This window comes from Lytechinus pictus, chromosome 13 (assembly GCF_037042905.1).
Source record: "Lytechinus pictus isolate F3 Inbred chromosome 13, Lp3.0, whole genome shotgun sequence".
NCBI lineage: Eukaryota > Metazoa > Echinodermata > Echinoidea > Temnopleuroida > Toxopneustidae > Lytechinus > Lytechinus pictus.
In genome coordinates this window covers 6,869,561-6,891,468 of record NC_087257.1, presented here as the reverse complement: position 1 = coordinate 6,891,468, position 21,908 = coordinate 6,869,561, and the positions used below count along the sequence as shown (strand labels likewise).

Genomic DNA, 21,908 nt, shown 5'->3' with positions numbered 1-21,908 from the left:
AAAATATTATTTTAAAGGTTAATTAGAGGAAGGTTATCCTAAAACGTCCCTACACACTCACCTTACCCCCATACCCCCTCCCCCCTCATCTCTCTCCCCAGACACTCACACAAGCTCACTTCAACTCACCACTACTCACAGCTCCCCCCCCCCTCTTCCCCGTCACAAAACTCACACATCCATCTACACACGTACACCCACACACAATGCATCCTGCTCTGGTACAACTATCTGTATTTGAACAAATAAACAAAACAGAAACAAAATGAAGCAACCAATACATCCATAGTATTAAGAAAGGTATGCATTGATTTGTTCCCATTTCCTTAAGTGCACCCCCAGCTTCCCCTTTTTAAACGCTATTTGATATTCCGTATCTCTATACTCTTTAACCAAATGTGTCACTTTCTGTACGGTTGGCAATATTCCCTGTTTTCTTGAACTAAAAATGATATACTTAATTAAGAATATAATACAGTTTATTAAAGCTACTCTTGTAGTATTTCCAGATATCCCCATGAAAATTGTTTTCCAAACGTCACTGCCAAGTTCATTCAGTTGAAATATTTTACTCATCTCTTCCCATAATCGCTTAACTGCAGGACAATAAAAAAATAAATGTTGGTAAGACTCAACTTCTTTTTTACAAAAGGAACAGAAATTATCTGTCTCAAAACCGAATTTAAAAAGTTCCCTTTTTGTGTACACAGCCCCTTGTAATTGTTTGTATTGAAATTCTCTGTGTTTATTGCATAGCATTGCACATTTCAGTCTCAAAAATACTTCTTTCAGTTCTCCCATTCCCAAATCATATTCGGATTGCCCATCTGTAACATGAAATACATAATCAATTAAAAAATTTTCAATGAAGTGGTCATATATTCGTCTAGATTTTATATCACATAGTTTCTGAACATGCCCACATATCATCAATTGAATTTCAAAGTTGTCTGTATCCATTTCCATAAAATCATTTTGTATCCACTCTTCTGTTATTACTGAAAATATCTTTTGAATTTTGAGCAAGTTTTCAGATGAAAATTTCAGATTATACCAGTATGAAACTGGTCTTAATTTACCTCCAACTATTATATCCGAGACCTTAACTATACCTTTCTGAAATAATTCAATATCAAAAAAGGTCTTATTATTAAGGCATAGACGCTTGTTATTAAAAATAATGGGATTACTTTTCCCTCCAAAATGTCTACACTTATCCAATTCGTGCCATGCCTTCAGCATATCTATGTAAAATAATGGTATACCTTTTAAATTCATTCTACTCGTATCATAATCACACAGAAATATGATTCGACCACCTAAAGAGCTAAAAAAATATTCGAAGGTTGCTTTCCAACCCGAACTTTTTTCCTCCATCTAGCAAACGTTTAATCCACATTATTCGTTGGGTCTTAACAAAGACCTCAAAATTTGGAGCTCTCAGTCCTCCAACGGAATAGTCTTGATATAGAACCTTGCGTTTTATTCTATCTCTTCCTCCCCAAATAAAGTTAAAAGAAATTCTTTCTATTTCCTTAAAAACGTCTTTTGGGACTGTCATCAGGGAAGAAACATAATTTAATTTTGAAAATGCATACATTTTCAAAAGTTTTATTTTACCATACATCGTAAGATCTCTCTGCTTCCACCAACCAATAAGTCTTTTAATTTTACTCAAGATTTCCTTATAGTTCAAGTCATCTTTGACTTTACAATCCCGTGCAAAACATACCCCTAATATTTTAATGTTGTAACCAATGTCCAAGAAGTGGTAAACCAGGTCTATCTCTTTCTTCTCCCAACCATAAAAAGTTTGTTTTATCCATATTAATCTTCAATCCACTTAAATTGTCAAAATCTGAGAATATTTTCTTTACTCTATGGATCGAGTTCATATCTTTTAAAAACAATGTAATGTCGTCTGCATACATAACTTGTTTTATTTCCCGTTTCCCAAATCCTATCCCTTTAATATTAACATCTCTCCTAATATAATGAGCTAATAATTCAATCGCTATGATAAATAAATATGGAGAGAGTGGATCCCCCTGCCTTACTCGTCTATTAACTTCAAAATATCCCGTAGAGTGCCCCCCGTTCAACACGCAACTACTAACATTATAATAAAGAGTTTTGACCCAAGAACACAGATTTTTCCCAAACCCGAAATGTTCTAAAGTTTTGAATAAAAGTTTATGAGAGATACAATCGAATGCCTTTTCAAAATCCACTCCACGTATCGTGACAAGAATTTAAAAGTGAGCCCTCTAGTGCTCTCTTCCATAAAATGCTGATACGCCAACACTTGCTTAATAAGCAAATTGTGATAAAATCGAAATTTTAAAGGAAATCTTATTATTTTTATCAGTGTCATGGTCCTCGATATAAGCTAAATAGGCCTAATATTTCGAGACTGATCATCCGAATTATATACATACATAAAGTCGGGCATTGTCTTAATTTTCAAACTTTCAGTCTCCACCAGAGACAGTTGTTTAGTACATAATGTAACAAATGCAGTATATACGTTTTTACAGGCCCACGGCAAGTCCAGAATTGTCCCTATAGCTTGTACCGTGTGTGTTAAAAAAAGGGTTGTTGCATATTAATGGGTAAATTAACTACAATCCAGTCACTATATTAATTAGTTTATTATTATGATTTATTATAATTAGAAATACATGATCATGTCAGTAATAAGCTTAGTAAATATAGTTTACGCTCTCACCCAAAGGCATTAATCGATTGATTTCACTTCAAATTTCGACAACAAAATGACAAAGTAAGGCGTAATCAGTTATGACATGAAAAATGGAAATCGATTCCGAACTTAGTTACACGTAATGGGCGGTTACCGCATCTATCAATCACCAAATAACAATCGCCTTCAACGACAACCACAACGAGAGTACCATGATTGTGTAATTATTATTACCTGTACTGGCGTCAAGGGTAGCCTGGCATTGTGGCCTATTCCGTGATATATAAAGACCTTTCCTCTGTTTCCTTTATCAATGAATGGGGCAGAGATGGCTAAATCTGAAATGAAATCATAAAAAAATGGTTGATTCATTATTGATATTTATCAAATTTATGCAGCTCAGATAATGTAAGTTATGGCAAAATCATAATGTTACAATATACATATATATCAACTATATCAACAATAACTGTTGTAAATAATTGCAAAGAAAAAGACGTCCTTTTCACGACCGGGTATTTCATGATCAATCTTAGGGTACTGCATAACCAAGAATACCTATATAATAGTGACCGTTAAACAAATAGTCATATGTTTGTAATAATACCAACATGCTTATTATTATAGCGCATATCACTGCCAAAAGCGTCCCTATACGCTATTACATAATATATTTATATTATCTAAAATAATACGAATCACAAATTGGTTAAGAAATCCCATTCTACTTTACAAGAAAAGATAAGAACATTTCAATAGGAGGGAAAATGAATATAATAACATAATTTCAAACTGAAAACATGAAGGCTGACGCCACGGATGTGTTGAATGTAAGCTTTTATATATTGACGCTCAATCAATAAGATCCTAATGTAGGATGCATATTCCTTGCAGACACCGGTTTTAAAAAATCTAGTTGAATTAATTCGGTGATATTAACCTATGACTATTGTTTAACGGTCAATAACGTATATAATGCTTTTTTTCCTAAAAGACAAGTCCACCCCAACAAATAGTTGGTTTGAATAAAAAGAAAAAAATCCAAAAAGCATGACACTGAATCGAAATGGGTTGGAAAATAAGAAAGTTATATAATTTTAAAGTTTTGCTTAATTTCACAAAACAGTTATATTCACACCCTGGCCAGTATACAAATGAGGAGACCGATGACACGTCACCATCCACTCACTATTTTATTTTGTATTTCATTGCATGAAATATGAATCATTATATTTTTTTCCTCCTTGTCGTGTGAAACAAACACCCATTCCTCCCTGAACATGTGAAATTGATATTGTTTTAACATTCTGTGGTTCAAACAAGAGGGTCCTTATTGTTTAATCAGTAAAAATTGAATTATTGTATAATTCAAACAATAAACAACAAAAAATAGTGAATGAGGGACATCATCGATTCTCTCATTTGCATATCACTGAGTTGTGCATATAAATGTTTTGTAAAAAATAAGATTAACTTTAAAGTGTCATAACTTTCTTATTTTAAATCCGAGTTTGAAGAAATTGTCAGTGCTGTGCCTTTGTGATTTCTCTATTGATTCAAATCAACTTTCCTCTGGGGTGAACTTGACCTTTAAAGACTGGTCACGGAAAAATCATCAGGCTTCGTACCCCGTCATGAAAAAAGAGGCATAAATGATTACGTGCTCCTTATGATTCATCAAAGCAGCGGAAGAGTCACATTGATTACATAACTTTGGCCCGGAACTTTGGCATCATTTCAGTTGGAGAATTATGCAAGATTTCAGTGTACTATCATGTGATAATAATTAAAGTACAAGGTTTTACATAAAGCTAATTAAATATGAATTAACACTATTCTTAAATCTGTCCATGTTGGGAGCCAAAGGGAATGTGGTGGATGGGAGTGAATTCCACAACCGAGCTGTCCTTGGAATATATGAAGATCGATGAAAAGAAGTATTTGATTTTGAGACAGTGACTCTATATAGGGGAAGACATCCCTATTTAGAGGACATCCCTTGATAATCACGAGTATATCGCGTTGTAATAATATTTTCATAATTTCAGTCATGCATTGGATCAAAATGGACAAAATCACGATTGAGGAAAAACAGAGGGCCGCCATCATTATCAAGCTTAATCGATCGATATATATCTATTATTCTTGTACTTTGTTAAATACCAGAACATGATAGTATTGTCAGCGTTTAGCTTGGTGAATATTACTTTATTCATTACGATATATTATTTTCAGCCCGTGGTACCCCTTTAAAGTAATTTACTGTTTGGTTACCACAAAAAAATAAATGAACACTTGAACAAAAAAAAAACAAACACGTTATTATCTATGCATGTTTAGAGTATTTTACCAAAATATGTCTCGCCGCTAGTATTGTTCATGTTTGCATTAATGTATTTCTTTATTTTGACTGACTGTATAATAATACAATATAAAGGAAAGATAAAGAAACTTATGAAACTTAAGAAATGGAGCAAATTATAGGGACGGACGTAAGATAGGTTGACGGATTGGAATATAAAACATGGAGGGATGAATAGAGAGACAGTCACATAACATTTTGAAGTAATATCCAGGTACCAGTCACTGGCTTTGTGAACTTCAGCCACCTCGAAGCTCGAACGGGGAGGAAATAGGCGGTAAATGTATTTCCCATATTTCGAAGAGGATGCGTTTTAAATATATAGGTCATGATAGCTGAAAGACTTGATTCAGCAAATTAAACAAGAGGAATTTTCTTGCCGTCTTGCTGAGTAGCTTCGCATAACAGTTCGGATGATGCATTCCTGAAGGAATGGGGTGTATCCCCTTGTCAAACCTTTGTTTTATAGAACATAATGTTTTAACAAAATATCACACAACCCCTCGTAAAGGGCAATGAAAAAAAATGGCATGGGTGTAAAATGATGAGATTTTGACAAAATCCTTACCCCCTCACCTCCCCGTTCACGCATCAATTCACGCACGCGCACACATACGCATCTACCCACTCACGCACATTAGCTTCCACACACGCTCAAAACCCTCACATCCCATTCACGGGCGCACTCACCCCGACTCGCACAAACACACACACACTTCTATGATAATAACTTGAATATATTTTATGGCATTCTGATGTCGTATGAATTTATGTTAACTTACAAAAATGAAGAAAAGTGAAATGGGAGAAAATGAATATACAAATTAAACGCACACACACACGCACGCGCCCATCCCACCCACACCGTTTTCTGTTGATATCTATCATCCAATAACTGTAATTAAGATTCCTTGTGCATCATCATGCCTGTTCTTTCGCTGACCCATATTTGACACTCCACGTACCCTGTCCGATATTTGGAAATCAATTGATCCGAATACCGGATATGGTTTCAAATCTGAGCCCAATACCAAGTTTTGTTTGCGTCTTAAAATATGTCGGTGAAGGACAGGGGAAGGTATATAATTCGGTTGGGGTCGAAAGTGATGAATACTTTGAATTTGAAGTATGCCTCGACCTATATAATGCTACCATGTTGTTGAATATATACTAACATATCATTAATAGACTACCAAAATATACGATTAAGTTGGTCTGGGAATGGTGTAATATAATGGATTTGATCATGTTCTCACTCCTTTGTTATTTTTCATTTGAATTTTTTTTTTCGGGGGGGGGGGCGGAATTAATGCTGCATTAAGCATTGGAGGTCCTTATTTGTGAGACGTATATTGTGATATTAAACAAAAGTACTATAATATATGTAAAAATGTAACAAACCAATAGAAAAAGAAACGATTAAAACAGTTATATGAATTTATCATTGTACTAAATTTGAAATAATTTGAAAGACATGCCAACCTTTTTTTCGTCAAATCCTTGATGTCGACAATGACTCAGAATGGATAATAAAATAACTTTGACATTCTTTAAACTTTCCTGCTGTCGCCTTTTTTAAGGGGTGAGGCAAACTATTACCCCAGGAATCTGTTTAAAAGATCTATCAATTGATGGGGTGTGGATATAATCATGTAGGGTCCATGGTATAATATACTCCCAGGTAAAATAAATTCCAATAAGCCATCCTTATCGATAACCCATCCCATCATTATTAACCTGAGAGAGTCAATTGAATTGGCATACCGTTGAATCCATCGACGTTGATGTCCCCAAGTGACGTCGCTGCATACCCAAACCTTCCGCCGACATCACGACCGGTGATGGTATCAGCATAGCCAAAACCACCCTGTGGACAGACATAAAACAAAATGAAAGGTATAAACACCAAAATGAGATTTTTTTAATTGGGAGAAAACAAAGGCGTTAGCATCATTAGTGAGTCACCCCATCCCGCCTTTTACCTTAAACGCTCTTTTAAAGGGGCACCCCATCCCGACCCGCCATTTACTTTAAACGCCCTTTTAAGGGGGGGGGGGGCGACGTGACCTGACTAACACCGTGCGTTATATATGGCTAATCTTAAAATATACCTTGTTCTGAAACTCAGATGACAGACGTTGGGTGAATTAGCCTACAATTTTATTTGCGTAGAGAAACTAAAGTGTTTTTAAGCGGAAATGTACCTATTTTGCTACTTGGTTATAGGTACATTTATTTATTGCAATATAAATGCACAGCACATTCAATTAGGGTGTTATTCAAGTGGGCCAATATTACAAGAATAACACTGCATATCATGTTGGATTATGGGTGATGAACCTGCCCAGCAATAATTAGTTGAGGACTTGAGATGGTTCAATTAAGGCGGCTGAGTCCGTATGCCCTTTAACCCTAAAAGGCCCGGGGGGAGGGCGGATTCCGTCCCCCTTTACATTTTCACAATAAATCCGCCGCGCTAAGTTAATCGCGCCGCTCGCTGACTTTTTACTTTCAGATCTCGCGCAACTTTTGAGACCAAATTTGCGATGAGTCCAAATAACCCGGCTCTTTTAGGGTTAAGAAATGCAATCACAGCAATATTGTATAACATGATACGATTCTAGTCAGTGGTGAAAGCATGTATTGTATTACTTTTTTTTTACACATTCTTCTGATATGGTGATCTTCATCAGGCATGTTCATCAGCAACACATTTTCATTTTTTTTATTATAGAATACCACAACATAACAGATAAAAAAAAAGAATAATGGTTATAATTTCTACGGGTCATTTGTCATTAATGGAAGATTATAAAGCAATGGGCTGTATTAATCAAGGTCGTCTCACCGAGGCCACCTTAGAGACTGAAGCCATTGCCTTGCACATGTTGGTGATCTGCCAATAGGACATCTCCGACAACTCAGTTTACACGTATTTCTTTATCCTCCGATGGAGGGCGCCATGATATTATGACGTCATCGCATAAAAGGCCTATTTTATTTTACACTAAATATCAAGAAGATGAAGAAGGAATCAAAAGAAAAATTGGACTTACATTTCTGTCGTTGTAGTAAATAAAGACTTTTCCTATCTCCCAAAGCGAACCATTGTTAGAAATGGAATCGGTAAAAAGAGGGGCACAGACAACCAGGTCATCGTAGCTAGAAAAGAATTTTGAAAAAGGAATTTAAAACAAAATGTATCCCATGTTTTCATTAATTGGATAATATATAGTGAAGTTGAGGGATGTTGAGCAATGTGGCCCAAGTGTCTTAGTCTCCGAACTTGGAACAGAGGTTAATGGGTTCAAATCCGAGCCATGGCATATTTTCCTTCAGCAAGAATGATTGAACCACTGTGTGCTGCACTCAACTCAGGTGAGATATGGTTTACTGGCAGGAAGCAATTCCTCAGAAATGTGTGAGCGCTGCCATACAGCCTAGCTTAACCCAGATTATTAAGTAGCGCCTAATCATTATTATCAATGTTGTTATTATTTTTTAATTGAATAAAAACGAAGAGAAAATAGTAAGAATCCCGGCGGAGGCATTTTTTTTAACCTTTGATTCAGAATCGAATACAACTCTAAACGAACTTGCGTGAAGCTACGCATATATCATTCTCTAATTTTCATTTATTTCACGGTTTATTATTCACAAAAAATTGCCTGCCGGTTAATTGAACTCGGTTCTCGCCTTAATCCTCGCCCGCCTCCGTGGTCTATTGGTTGAGGCATTGGCGTTCAGAGCCAGGGACCCGGGTTCGATTCCCGGCCGAGGCATTTTTCAACCTTTGATTCAGAATGGATGACAGCTCTGAGGAACCTTGAGTGAAGCTACGTATCTATTATTCTTTCATTTTCATTTCTTTCACTGTTTTATTATTTACAAGAGAGTTGCCACAAGTTGTTTGCAGTTATCTAATTTCTTTCAATATATATACACTTTGGTGTGTGTGTGTGATGGGGTGTTAGGAAGGGTGTGGGTGTGTGTGTGTGTGTGTGTGTATAAGGCGATGGGTTATTAGCGAGGACCATATAGTGTAAGCATTTATGGATACATGTATTCTGAGTTGAGGAGAGAGGGAGAGAGAACAAGGGAAATAAAGGGAGAGAGACGATGGAGGGATGTAGCGAGTATGGCATTCCAAATTAATTAACCATGGAAGACCGATAGTTGAACTGGATACAGGTGTAAACTAGTATTTATTTTCAAAATACGAGAATGATACCAACATATCTTCACATGCTACTCTCATCATGTCCATTCGAAACTCCACCACCAAACAATAAAATCTACCTGCAGGTCACCATTTTCTAAGGATGAAGGAAGTAATAGTGAGCATATCTATGTACTTACCCGTCATTATTAAGGTCGGAAGTAACGAGTGTATGGCCGAAATATGACCCCATATCGCTATTCTCTAAGTCATTGTACTCGTTCAAATCACTGTCATACAGAACCACCTGTCAAATAAAACATGGAGATTATTCTAAAATTGAAATAATCTGCTTATTGTGTAATACTCCTAAAACCGATCCAATTATATCAGGATGTTACATATTCCATTTCAGGTTTTATGTTTCCTTTTTTTTTTTTTTTTACAAAGATTCATATTTTTAAAATGTAACTTGGGCAATGCTATATTTTATGATATCTATATTTGATAGCAATATCACCGTGAACAGGTGCAGTCATTCAGATGACACATATTGAAGCATTACATAATTTTAATATGTTATATTCAAATATGTCAATGAAATTGTGGAAATTGTGGAAATTTCAATTATTCTAAACCGGGTTCTTGTAGTTCAAATAGTCACGTGTTTGAGGCACTAGAATTTTAAAGTGGGGTCAAGTGGAGGGTAAAATAAAATGCTAGGGGGTCAAGGGCGGATCACTGTCGCTTTATTTTTTTAATTTAGGGGTGGGGAAACTATAGGCATGATTTGCACCCCAACAAGCCCCCCCCCCCCCGAGTCGTTTCCTACTTGATTCAGCGTAACACATTGATATATTTTCTATCTGGATCATTATGCTTACCTTGCCAAAGGCCTGTTTATGCCTGGGCACTGCTATAGCATATTCTGGGTTCGAATCTCCTTTAAAATCACCAGAAGCCACTGTATAGCCTGAAACGACACAGAATCCGGATCACGTTGATTTCAATTTAGAAATTTAGCATTATCTATATCGTACATAAGGGTTATCTAGCCTAGTGGCGTAACTTCCCCCTCCCCCTCATCGGCTTGAAAAAAATGGAAGAAAAAGGAAATAAATAGGGGCAGAGAAAGAGAATCTGAAAAAAGAAAAGGAAATACCATATTTGTCAGAATTTGATGAAACATAATTTGCTCAGGTCTCCACTTTCACTCCTTCCGACGCACACATTGGCTGTTTAACACATTCCTTTTTAAAGTAAATATTTTCCTCGTAGCTTCCTTCGAGCTTCCATTTTTCTATATAGGCCTTGATCTTTTTACATTGTTATCACATTCCTATATGTCCACCAGTGCTTAATACGTTTTCTTTTGGGGATCAACGCATACAAAAATCATATCGCGCTTGCATTGCATTGCATTTAGTGAGACACGTGGCATGTTAAAAAAAAAACTGGTGCTTATTTTTCAGGTCTGAATATATTTTTTTATCGGCTCGCGCTTCGCGTTCGCATCATTTGATCATTGAGATACCTATGGACTCCTACAAACATTCCTTAAAATATATCTTTTTAGGTCAATGCACATGGCTATTTTCAAAATTAAAATCACAGTTTAATAACATTTTATGATCAGGTTTTATCACGTAAACATTTTTTTTTCATTATACGGTAATAGGTTTCAGTTTTATTTCTTCTCATTTCCAACAAAACGGTAGACAAAATCCATAAAAAATACAGTTATAAAAATTGAAATGAAATAAAGAAACATGTAACGCAATATATATAATATAACTTTTTTTTCTCTAAATATTGACAGCAATTGAATTTCTTTTACCTCTGTAGTTGTTTTCTCTAGTGACACCAATTTTCCTTTTTGGTCTTTTCTGTCTCTGCTCACCCCTGCTATCACTCCTCCAAAATTGACCTATAAGATGCAATCATTACTTATTTTATTATATACATTTTACAAATAAGACTCGCTTTCAATCAAATGGTCGAGTGTTTAAATCCCAATCAATGCCGGAAGGAGTTATGCATTCAATACGCATACTTTATAATAATGGAAATAATTTTACTTTAATAAACTTGAATAGTACCCGTTTAAGTGATCATTGAATATGCTAGTACATTCATCATAGCCGAACACTTCAATTGAAGCTATTGTAGTTAAAGTTATTGTGTATATTGTAATTGTAGATTTTTTTTTTTTTTTTTTTTTACTTTTACAGTTTGTTGTAACCTTTGTTTGTACTTTCTATTTACAGTTAACTTCAAACAGAACTGCATTTCGTTTTACCCTTTTTCATATCATGACAAAATAGAGTTTTTTATGATTTACTATTCGTGTTAAAAATAAATAAATTTACCTTCTTGTCTGCCAAGTCCAACAGCTCCGTAAACTATATGATCCTGAAAATAAAGGTATCATAAAGTATCATTTGTTATAACACGGAAATGAGTCTGGTGACTTGTTTGCATGATTTCGTTGAAAGCAGAATATTCATTACAATTTCTTCTCTGTTATTCCCCGTTTCGCTTTCATCTTCATTCTCTTCTCTTCTTGTATTTTCCCTTTTTTTCATTTCATTATGCCTATATATTGATTTCTTTAATTCTTTCTCTCCTCCCTTTTCTACCACTTATTAATCACTTGCTTCTTTGTCTTTCCCTCCTTTCTTGCTCTAATTGCAATTATTCTTACGTATTAAACCCCCTGGGGAGGGGTACTTGGATTTGGAAAGGGGAGGGGTAAGAGGGCCCGAAAATATGAAACCACACAGTTACAAACTGAAGTTGCCATGAAAGGAGGTGCTTAAGAACTTAAAGGAAAATGAAACCATTGAAACGGGATAGCTTGTGCAAAAACAGAAAAATCAAAGAAACGGATAAACAAATGTTTAATAATAATTGAATTAATAATAAGTAAATTATGAGCATTTGAAGTTAAGATCATTATTGTAATGTAGATCCTCTCATTGGCAATGCGACAAAGATGAGTGATGTCGCATGTGAACAACTTTCCCATTAATTTTATGTACTGTATATTTCACTCAAATGCCTCTTTTATCACATCTATCAGTAGATCATGTATTCTTTATTTACATGTAGAAGGGCAAGTAATACAGATTTCCAAAGAATAAATTATGGATAAAGAGTTTGTAACACCCTAAGAAAGAGCAAAAATATAGATTTTCGGGGTATTTTATAGTCCTTCAAAGGGAGAGTTGTTCACATCACACATATTTGTCGCATTGAGACTGGGAGGATCTCCATAGCCTGAGTGTTCGCAATATTCAAATACTCAAAACTTTCTCGTTGTTTTCCCGGTTTTTCTCAATCTTGTTTTGATTTTATTCTTTGATTTTTTTTTTTCTGTTTCACAAAGGCCAACTTGTTCCAAAGGTTCCATTCATCTTTAAGAGCTAGATGGCCCTCTGCAATAGGGGGTGGTTGGGAATCGGATTTTATAATAAGAATGGGGGTCTTTGAGTAAAGAATCCTGAAATGAGGAGCTCAAAAAAAAGGGAACATGATGCACTTGGCAACGGCCGGCAAAACCTGAAAAGGGAGATTAACATGAAATTGGGGGTCTACGAGTACTGACAGCTGAAATTAGAGTCTTACAAAAAGGGGAAAGGAGTAAGTCAATGAAAAAAAAGGAAAGCATGATATGCTTGGGAACTATATATACATATTGCTATTTTACATGAGTAGCCCAAACCCCCGGATGTTATCACCTTCCTTTTTTGTCTTTGAAAATAAATCCACAATATCCATTATCGGTGTTAAGTTGACATTGGCAGGCATACCTTTTTTGCATCTACGCTGAAGCCAAATTGGCAACGTCTGTCACCTGTTGGATTTGAAACAAATATCAGTTTTCATTTTAAATATATATATATATAAAAATGAACCTCAAATAAAAGTTACTTGTCATTCATATTTTCAAAAGATGAGCAAAATGCGATTTGCTCCAAATTGGATCGTGGCCCAGTGGTGTATGGTGGCTTAAGATCTTTGTGAGACACCGTGCAGGGCTCCGTAACACAAATAATAGCGATCAATCGCTAAATGAAATGACCAATCAATATCTATGATACATGCGCATTTGGTTTAAAATACTGACCAGGGACAAATCAGTGCGGTTCTTTCATATTTGCAATCCATCGCAAACCTTTGTGTGGGCGTTGCCGTTGTGGCCCAGTGGAATAGTCATCGTACCATGAAATAAAGGGTCGTGGGTTTGAATCCCAGCCATGGCGTAATGTATTTTGGTCGTGTTTTCGATGATGTTTTCCTCTATCTTCCCTGCTGCCTGAGCTTGAACCTCACACTATAGCTTGATTGTAATAATCAGAAAACTGTCAAGAATGACCAATATTGAGAAAAATCATAGTTTCCCTTTAGGCCTATGCCAACATACCAAAGAAAATATCCATAGGATAGCAGCAGATATATAAGATGGAGAGAAATACAGATAATAACAACAACAATCTTATTAACCAAGGGTAGCTACTACAGGTCTAATCTATGAACTATTCTCTAAACGGTCCCTGTTAAACGTAACATAACGTTAGTCTCGAGCGCTTGACAAGACAGAATGTACCGTTTGTAAATGCTTTGTTATGACTCGTTTGGGGATCGAACCCACGACCTCCGGTTCAAAGGGCGTGCGCTCTACCACTGAGCCACCATTTTCGGTCGACAAAGAATAGTCATATAGAGATACATACCACCAGTGATACATGGTAGTAGGATGTTTGGATGATCAAAGTCTTCTTGGGTAAGGACGAAGCATCCACCCAAGAGGTCCCGTTGTTGCTGCTGCAATCCGTTGGAACGGTAAAAATAATACTGATATCGGGGTCTGCAGATCTAAATCAAGAAAACACAAAAAAAAATGATAAAAGATACATTTTCTTCTTAATTATACCTAACAAAATATCTTCCTAACTGTTCTGTGTTTTATTTTGTCGCGAACGAAGATCCATTCAAACTTAATCAGAATCTGCATAAATCTTAATGAAATTATTATACTCTCACTAAACCAAAAATCTAACGCAATTCTCAATTGTTTGAAGTGCTCACAGACATGCCACGTGATCATTTTTAAATAGCCCAAAAGTACAGATATCGCGATTTTGCGATGAAAACCCCCGGTATATAGACAAACGCGATTATAAAAATAGGAAGTTGTGAGATGAAATACTGGTATCTTGGCGCTCTTTAACACGAAAGGGGAAGATAAAAATAACTGAAAATGTTATCTTAAACTGAACATGTCTTAAAGGGGAAGATTAACCTGATAATGATTTGCAAAAGCAGTAAAATTGAAAAATTTGTGAAGGTTTGATGAAGTTATGGAATTTTCAACGTTATGATTTGTGACGTTATAGAACAGCGGCACCTCGATATCTCGTGTGATACATATTCTAAAAAAATTGTATTTCTAAAAGAAAAAAGACCAATGATTTAATTTTTGCGGTGAATATATTATTAGATACATCATATCGTACTCCTTTATATAAAAAAATATTTAAATCATATTCCATTAAAAAATGAAGTTATAGAATTTACATTACAGCTGTTTGCAGAATGATGTCACAAATGTTAAAATTTTAAAATTGTGACTCTCATTATTTGATGGATTTTCATCAAGCATACACCAATAGTTTTCCTAACCATGTTTATATTTTTTCTAAAAATCAACTTATCGTCAGAATAAACTTCCTGCCTAATCATACCAAGGAAATGATTTCACGGTTTTTGAGGTTAATTCCCTTTTTCATGCTGTGAGGCCTATACTGCTTGGTGAATATGACAAGCAATGTGCTTCCTTCCTGAGTCTCATGCTGGGGGCATCTTATATGCCCATTTCCCCCCCCCCCCCCATTTTTTTTTGTCTGAACTCCTTTTTGGCAGATGCGGAATTGATGCCGTTCATTGTACTACAGCTGCACGGAAATGGACACTTGGTTGAAATCTGACAAATCAATCATTTTTTTTTCAACTGGCCTTTGAAATTACATTTCCTCGACTTGTATTCATCTATTTGTGTAGATCAACCATAGTGGGGAAAGTCCACAGGGTCAGTTTTTTTATCTTAACTTTTATTTTTACTTTAAATACACTCTAAAAATATTGGTTAATAATGCTCCATGAGGATATTTATGTGTCCAACCAACATTGGGTATATCTTTTGGTAAATTTACTTATCTAGTGTGGTGAAAATGTTGTCCATTCTAAAATAATTGCTGCCTATCTTTTAACCTTACTGGACAATATGCTTCCCGCATTGGGTAACTACTGCCAAAATTGGACATATAATTACCCTCATGCTGGTTAAAATTTTACCCAATATTTTTTACAGTGTAATTGCCTAATAGGATACACGGTAAATAAGATCACATTGACCCCCAAGATGATGGAGGTAAGCTGCATGGATATAGGTCTTTATCTATAACTCGGTAGAGATGTCATTCCAGATTGCTTATATTTTTAAAGTAATATCGCCATTCCACTAACCATGCCGTTGGCCATCATTGGAGCAGCATAATCGTCATAAGATGATAAAAAATGATTATATATAGTCATTGGAAAACTCTGGAGTGTTGTGGTCCAGTTGATTAGTTTTGTGTCTTGAAACAGAGAGAGTTCGAATCCCCGTCACTGCGTAATTCCCTTCAGCATGAAATTGATCCACACTGTGCTGCATTCACCCAGGTAAGGTACATTGGTACCTGGCAGGAATTCTTTCTTTGAAATGTTCCAGCGCTGACGTAAAAGGCTACAGGATAAAGCCAGGGTAAGCGCATCGGGATGTTAATATCATAATGTGATATGCGCTTAACAGGAACCGAGTTACAATTATAATAATTTAGTATTATCATTATTATCATTATTATCATTATCGTCATCATCATTATTAGAAATCGATCCAGCCCCCCCCCCAAAAAAAAAAAAAATCATAGTTTAGAGTTATACCTCGGTCACATTTGCTCTACGGCAGCCATGCAGCGAGTCGAAAACAGCCGTTTTATTCATTTTTATTTACACCATCTATATACAGTACATATATAGCTGGTGAAAAAAATATAGGTTAAACCGGCTGTTTTCGACTTGCCGCACGACAGCCGTAGAGCAAATGTGACTGAGGTATTATTAATAATACGTATGTTCAGTGTGATGATGATAATCAAGTTCGGTCGGACAACTTGCCGGGAGAGGAAGTCGGAGATCTATGCAATATAGGCCAGTATAATTTGGACGTGACTCGGTGAACGATTAAGTTTCCTCCGAATACCAATAATTGAATTACCCTAAAAGTTGATTGAAAAACGTATTTATAATGACAGGCAGTGGTTATGGTGTCCTAACGTCCTGGACATATGGTAGAGAAAAGGTGGTCTGCGACGGGATTTTACTAAAACCTTTGCTTGAACTATAATAAGAAGCTGTACTCTCAGCGCTGAGAGTCTCTAAAAGGTCAAGTCCTCCCCAGAAATCAAACAAGCAGAAAACTAAAAAAATCATTAAAATTGGATGTCAATTTAAGAAAGAACCTTATAACATTTTAAAAGTTTCGCTTATTTTTTTTTTCCACAAAACACTTATGCACAACTCAGTGACATGCGAATGAGAGAGTTGACGACGTCCCCCATGCACTTGCTATTTTTTAATTGTTTGAATTACAATATTTAAATTTTCACAGGTCTTATATTAGGGTCTAACTTCCATGAAATGTTAAAATAATGGCAATTCCACATGTTTAGAGAAAAATAATATTTGTTTCACAGGACAATGAGGATGACATAGAATACTTATATTTCCTGTACAAAATACAAAATAAACAGTGAGTGATGCATCAATCCTCTCAATTTCATACTGACAAAACACAACTACCTTGTCATGCTTGTGAAGTTAAGCGAAACTTTTGTTGTTGTGGATTGGTTTTTAACGGCGCTTTCATAAAAAAAGAATACGTGCGCCAATCATAATTATTTGATCATATGACTTTGATTTTTCTCTTTTATAATTTACAATAGACAAGGCCTTATAGTTTTAAGAGATTTTGAGAATATGAAAAAAAGTTCATTAAGAAAAAGAAATGTAAAGACTTTCTTTCTTTACACCCAATTTTGATGAAAATTGTCAATGTTATGCTTGTTGGATTTTTCTCTTTGTTGTCTATATACGTCCTTCGGAAATGAAGTATGTCTTATTATGTCCTCTGCAGACTTCCGTGCAATTATAATACACATGATTTGTTAACGACTCTTAATGTTTGTTTGAAGTGAAACACAGACATTGAGAATTGAGAATTGAATTAAATTTGAGAATTGAGAATTGAGAATTGAGAATTGATTTTATTCTGTCCATTTAGGAAAATATTCTTGTTGGCATTTACATATACACAGAAATATACAAAATCAAAGCGTAAAGATAAATTCTACAGAATATATATACAATCACACATATTTGAAGAAAAATACATAATTCAAAATAATTTCAATCAATCGACTAATGTCACATTCGAAACAAATCTTTCAAAGTAAACATAAACTTTTATTTTCATGATAATCAACATGATCAAGCTACTCTTTCGTGAAACGACATACGCATTCACATTGTGTTCTATAAATTCCCTTCATCGCTATATAATTATCAGAAACAGTATGTGCTTTCCTGTATATTTGATGAGAACACCATGCCAGTGTTATGCAACAGACCTTGATTAATTGTAAACAATCCATATATATTTATGTATGCATTAACTAATTGACTTTTACAATAGTCAGATAGTGGATGATATTGTACTTTAATATTTAATCAGTAAATTCTTCTACTCTGCAACTTTTCCAGGTTCGCAATTGGTCATACTTGTTATAATAACTGAGGTTAGACAAATCTAACTATAGAAATAGATAAATGTGTTGTGCTTAAATGTTTACTTTGGCAAGTCACTGAATTTGGTGAAATAGATTAAATGAATGGAATCGGTAAAAAGTTTAGATGAATATAAATATGTAGAGGCATCTCTGACGTTTCAAGAATGAGAGTTTAAAAGAGGTCAGGAAAAGCACTATGGAAGCATGGCAAGTCACTCAATCTCTCGGTCTTATTTCTTTCTCTTTTTGGGGGGTCAAACCATGGATAAACCCATCTATTGTCTCCTGTGCACCCTTTCTTCATCGTCCATCCAATGTCTGCAGCGGTAGGTCCATGACCCGGGAAGGGGGGTGGGGGCAGATTCGCAATTTCGAGAACGAGAATTTAGTATGCATTTTTAAGACAATGCACACACGCACACCACTCTTCTCCCTCGATCTCTCTTTCGCGTTACACAAAATAATGACGCTCACAATGCTAATTAGAGCCGTACACTCTAAAAGCTGAGAGTAAAAATTCACCCAATATTGGGTAGAAAGGGTACATGCATGTTTGTTGGGTATTTTTTTACCCCAATATTTGGGCAAAATGATGCATGTTTGAAGGGTAAATTTCAACGCAACATTGCGTGAAATTTACAAAATATGTGGTATCTTTTTACCCAACAAACATGACTGTTCCCATTTAGAATCTTGGAGATTAAAACATCTACAAAAATGTAAAAACGGCCGTCTATTTTTTTTTGGTATTCATTATCATGATTATTTTTGCGTGGTCACCCCCATACGCTATTCAAAACTGTTCCGTGACCCCTGGTTATACTTCTCTTTTATACTTCAACTCAATTTCTCTCATCCACAGCCCCCCTCTATCTTTATGCCTATTCTGTTTCTCTCAAGTATAAATACACATGATCTCTCCAACGCACACACACACACAATACTCAGGCACACCGACTCTGTTTTTTCCTTTGGTTTCCCTTTCTCACTCTCCCCTCTCTCTCTCCTCTCTCTCATTTTCTCTCTCTTTCTCTCCTCTGATCATCAGCGTTAAGACAGGTACGTATATTCTCTGACGGGGCCATTTCACGTTCTCACCTTATTTGCGAGGTCACACCAATCAAATTAACAAGTCATTGACAGTCAGAAAAAGTACATTTACCGTGTCTCTACAGAGGTATCATCACTTCTGTCAAGAGTCCGACTGATATCTGTGATCGCTTTGAGATGCGTCGATCCTACAGGAGCGGGGGAGGGGGGGGGGTCGATATGTTTCCCCTAACTTCATGATTTTGACAACTTGAAAAAATACACAATTCGCATTACAAACAAAGGTTTTTATTACGCATTGGAGGGCAGTATAAACCATTTTACATCAGGGATCAACTTACTATTTAATCATACACATTTTTTTTTTTTTTTAAATTCTATATTATAATTTGGTGCCGACAATTTCGGAAAAAATTAATTGGTCCTCACCCCCCCCCCCCCCGCAGCCAAATCAGGAAAATGGTTGGTTTGTATTACTTGGTGTACTCATGGATCCTTCTGCTCTGATTGTATGATACCGCATAGACTAAACCCACATGGTCTCATGGCCCTGGGAAGCGGGCAGTGCTTCAACACCCCTAATTATTTTTTTTTCGGGGGGGGGGGGGGACAATAACCTTAATTAGAGGATGAGCCCCACCTTTGATTTCTTCTTGACGAAAATCCCCTTCCTTTTCTAGGGAAATTTTTGTTTTTGATTTTATTTTTTTTGTGTGTGTGCATATATAGACTGTCAAATGCTGTGTGGAATGTGATATTTGCTGCTCATTCTTTTAACATGTCTAAAAACAGATGATTTATAAATACAATGCTCTGGAAATCCAAGAACCCAAATAAGCATTATTACTATTCTGCCGTACTTTGGCAAAAAGGAGCAAGTTACAAAGTATCATTCGTTGTAAATGAGCAATGTGTGTTCGTCATTTACATAGGCGTCAATGTAATTTAACAACATATTTTCTTCAATATCTTTCCATAGAACGATAATTTCTTCCCCAAATTTTGCCTGAACATGCAACATACAAAGGGTGTTTCAGAAAGAACAATACCTCAAATTTGATGTGTCACTTGCTTCCTTTTGCCAAAGTTTGGAAGTATATTTTTTTTCCTCACCACTAATGATCCATTAGGTCCTCCGCTTGACATCGCCGCCCCTAACCACTGGTCTGATTTATTAAAAATTTGTCGATCTGATTCCGAGAAATCATTACCTAAAAATGTATAAAAAAAGGTAGAATGTTACATCAAATGACATTCGTCGATAAATTGGTATCTTATCAACTTTTAACGACACACTCAGTAGTTTCCCTTTAAAATGTTATATACATATCTGAAGTATCTATTGGTGTAAAAAAATAATGATTTTTTGGCTCTCAAATGAAAAAGAAAAGGGGGAAATTTGAAAAAGTAAATAAAATTCGAATAATTCAGTCATAGGAATTAAACTAAATAATATTCGTAGAAAGATTTCTTGCGATTTTTGTAGCCGAGAGTGAATCAAATTAAGTACCTCTTTTTAAATAATCTTGTGCATTGTATATATTTTTGTGTGTGTCAGGACCATGATGTAAAACAGCCTCGGCTGATCATGATTTATCTTGATCCTGAATAAATATGTTACAATAAAATAAATGAAATAAAATAAATCAAAGTAAATAAATAGTTGAACTATTTATATTTAACACACACTTTTGATTTCATGCCTTAAAGATGATATTACTAATATTCAATGTAAAAGTATGACAGTTTTTAGTTCCATTGTACGATAGCCTAAAAGCATGAATTAGTTACACCTACAGATCTTACGGAAGGAGTCTTTGTTTACAAGCAGGTAAGCTTCCAGTGACTCAACCACTTATGTAATATATATTATTATAACATGTATTGTACTTTTTTAAGTGTGGAAATGAAGATAACATAATATAATAATGTAATATAACATAACATAATATTGATATATTATATATAATATAATGATATAAGAATCAAGATTCTTTTATTGGTCAATGTACAGATTAAAAAAAAAATAGGTTTCCAAAGGCTTTAACAATAAGTATACACAAATATGAAAAACGCAGTATACAATAACAATATTGAAATACTTTACATTAACAATCTTAATGACTCATTTATAACTGTCTGCAATTACTTTAATACCCCTAAAATTTATAATGCATGTGGATGACGATAAAAGGTCTGTATGCTGCTATGGTAATCAATATTATTGCTTTTTTCCTTGTAGATATATTTTTACATTGAAAGCTAATATTACTTCTTAAACATCCCATTGTATATTCGGATGACGCAATGGCAGAAAATTGGGAAGTACACTAGACAAAGAATGGTTTATCATGTTTATGGTGACGTACCCCGAGTGTCTAGTTGCATCTCAGTACAATTACCAGCCAGTGACGCGTTTTGATTGGTGAAGGAACATTTGTAGGCCACGCCTCCTCTCACAATGTCACTATAATTGGATTGTCCCTTGGGAGCTCCCACAACCAACCTGTCAAAAGAAAAAAGATTGTCATACTCATGAATGAACGAAATTATAAAATTATCGAATTACAAGCGCAAAGGGTAGACGCAGTATCAGAATATTAGTCCTCGCAAACATTTAAAAATATTATTGCATGATGAACAAACAACGTATATCATAAAAAATAATCCTGTTCTGTATATTTAACATTAAATGTAGAGAAAAACTAGTGATTATTTTACATTTTAACGTGTCTTAATTGTTTC

General features: G+C 35.2%; 1 protein-coding gene across 1 annotated transcript in view; it reads right to left on the bottom strand.

Annotated features, from left to right (window-relative positions):
• LOC129274952 (integrin alpha pat-2-like) overlaps nt 1–21,663 on the bottom strand; it is a 44,224-nt gene extending 22,561 nt beyond the window's left edge. The window contains exons 1-11 of the mRNA XM_064108568.1: nt 21,533–21,663; nt 20,277–20,374; nt 13,959–14,100; nt 13,035–13,078; nt 11,592–11,634; nt 11,060–11,149; nt 10,107–10,195; nt 9,423–9,529; nt 8,120–8,225; nt 6,828–6,930; nt 2,936–3,039 (exon numbers count right to left, since the gene is read on the bottom strand). Coding sequence (XP_063964638.1) covers nt 2,936–3,039; nt 6,828–6,930; nt 8,120–8,225; nt 9,423–9,529; nt 10,107–10,195; nt 11,060–11,149; nt 11,592–11,634; nt 13,035–13,078; nt 13,959–14,100; nt 20,277–20,374; nt 21,533–21,551 — 945 coding nt within the window. The 5' untranslated portion in view covers nt 21,552–21,663. The remainder of the gene's footprint in view (nt 1–2,935; nt 3,040–6,827; nt 6,931–8,119; nt 8,226–9,422; nt 9,530–10,106; nt 10,196–11,059; nt 11,150–11,591; nt 11,635–13,034; nt 13,079–13,958; nt 14,101–20,276; nt 20,375–21,532) is intronic.
• Between the last annotated feature and the right edge of the window lie 245 nt (nt 21,664–21,908).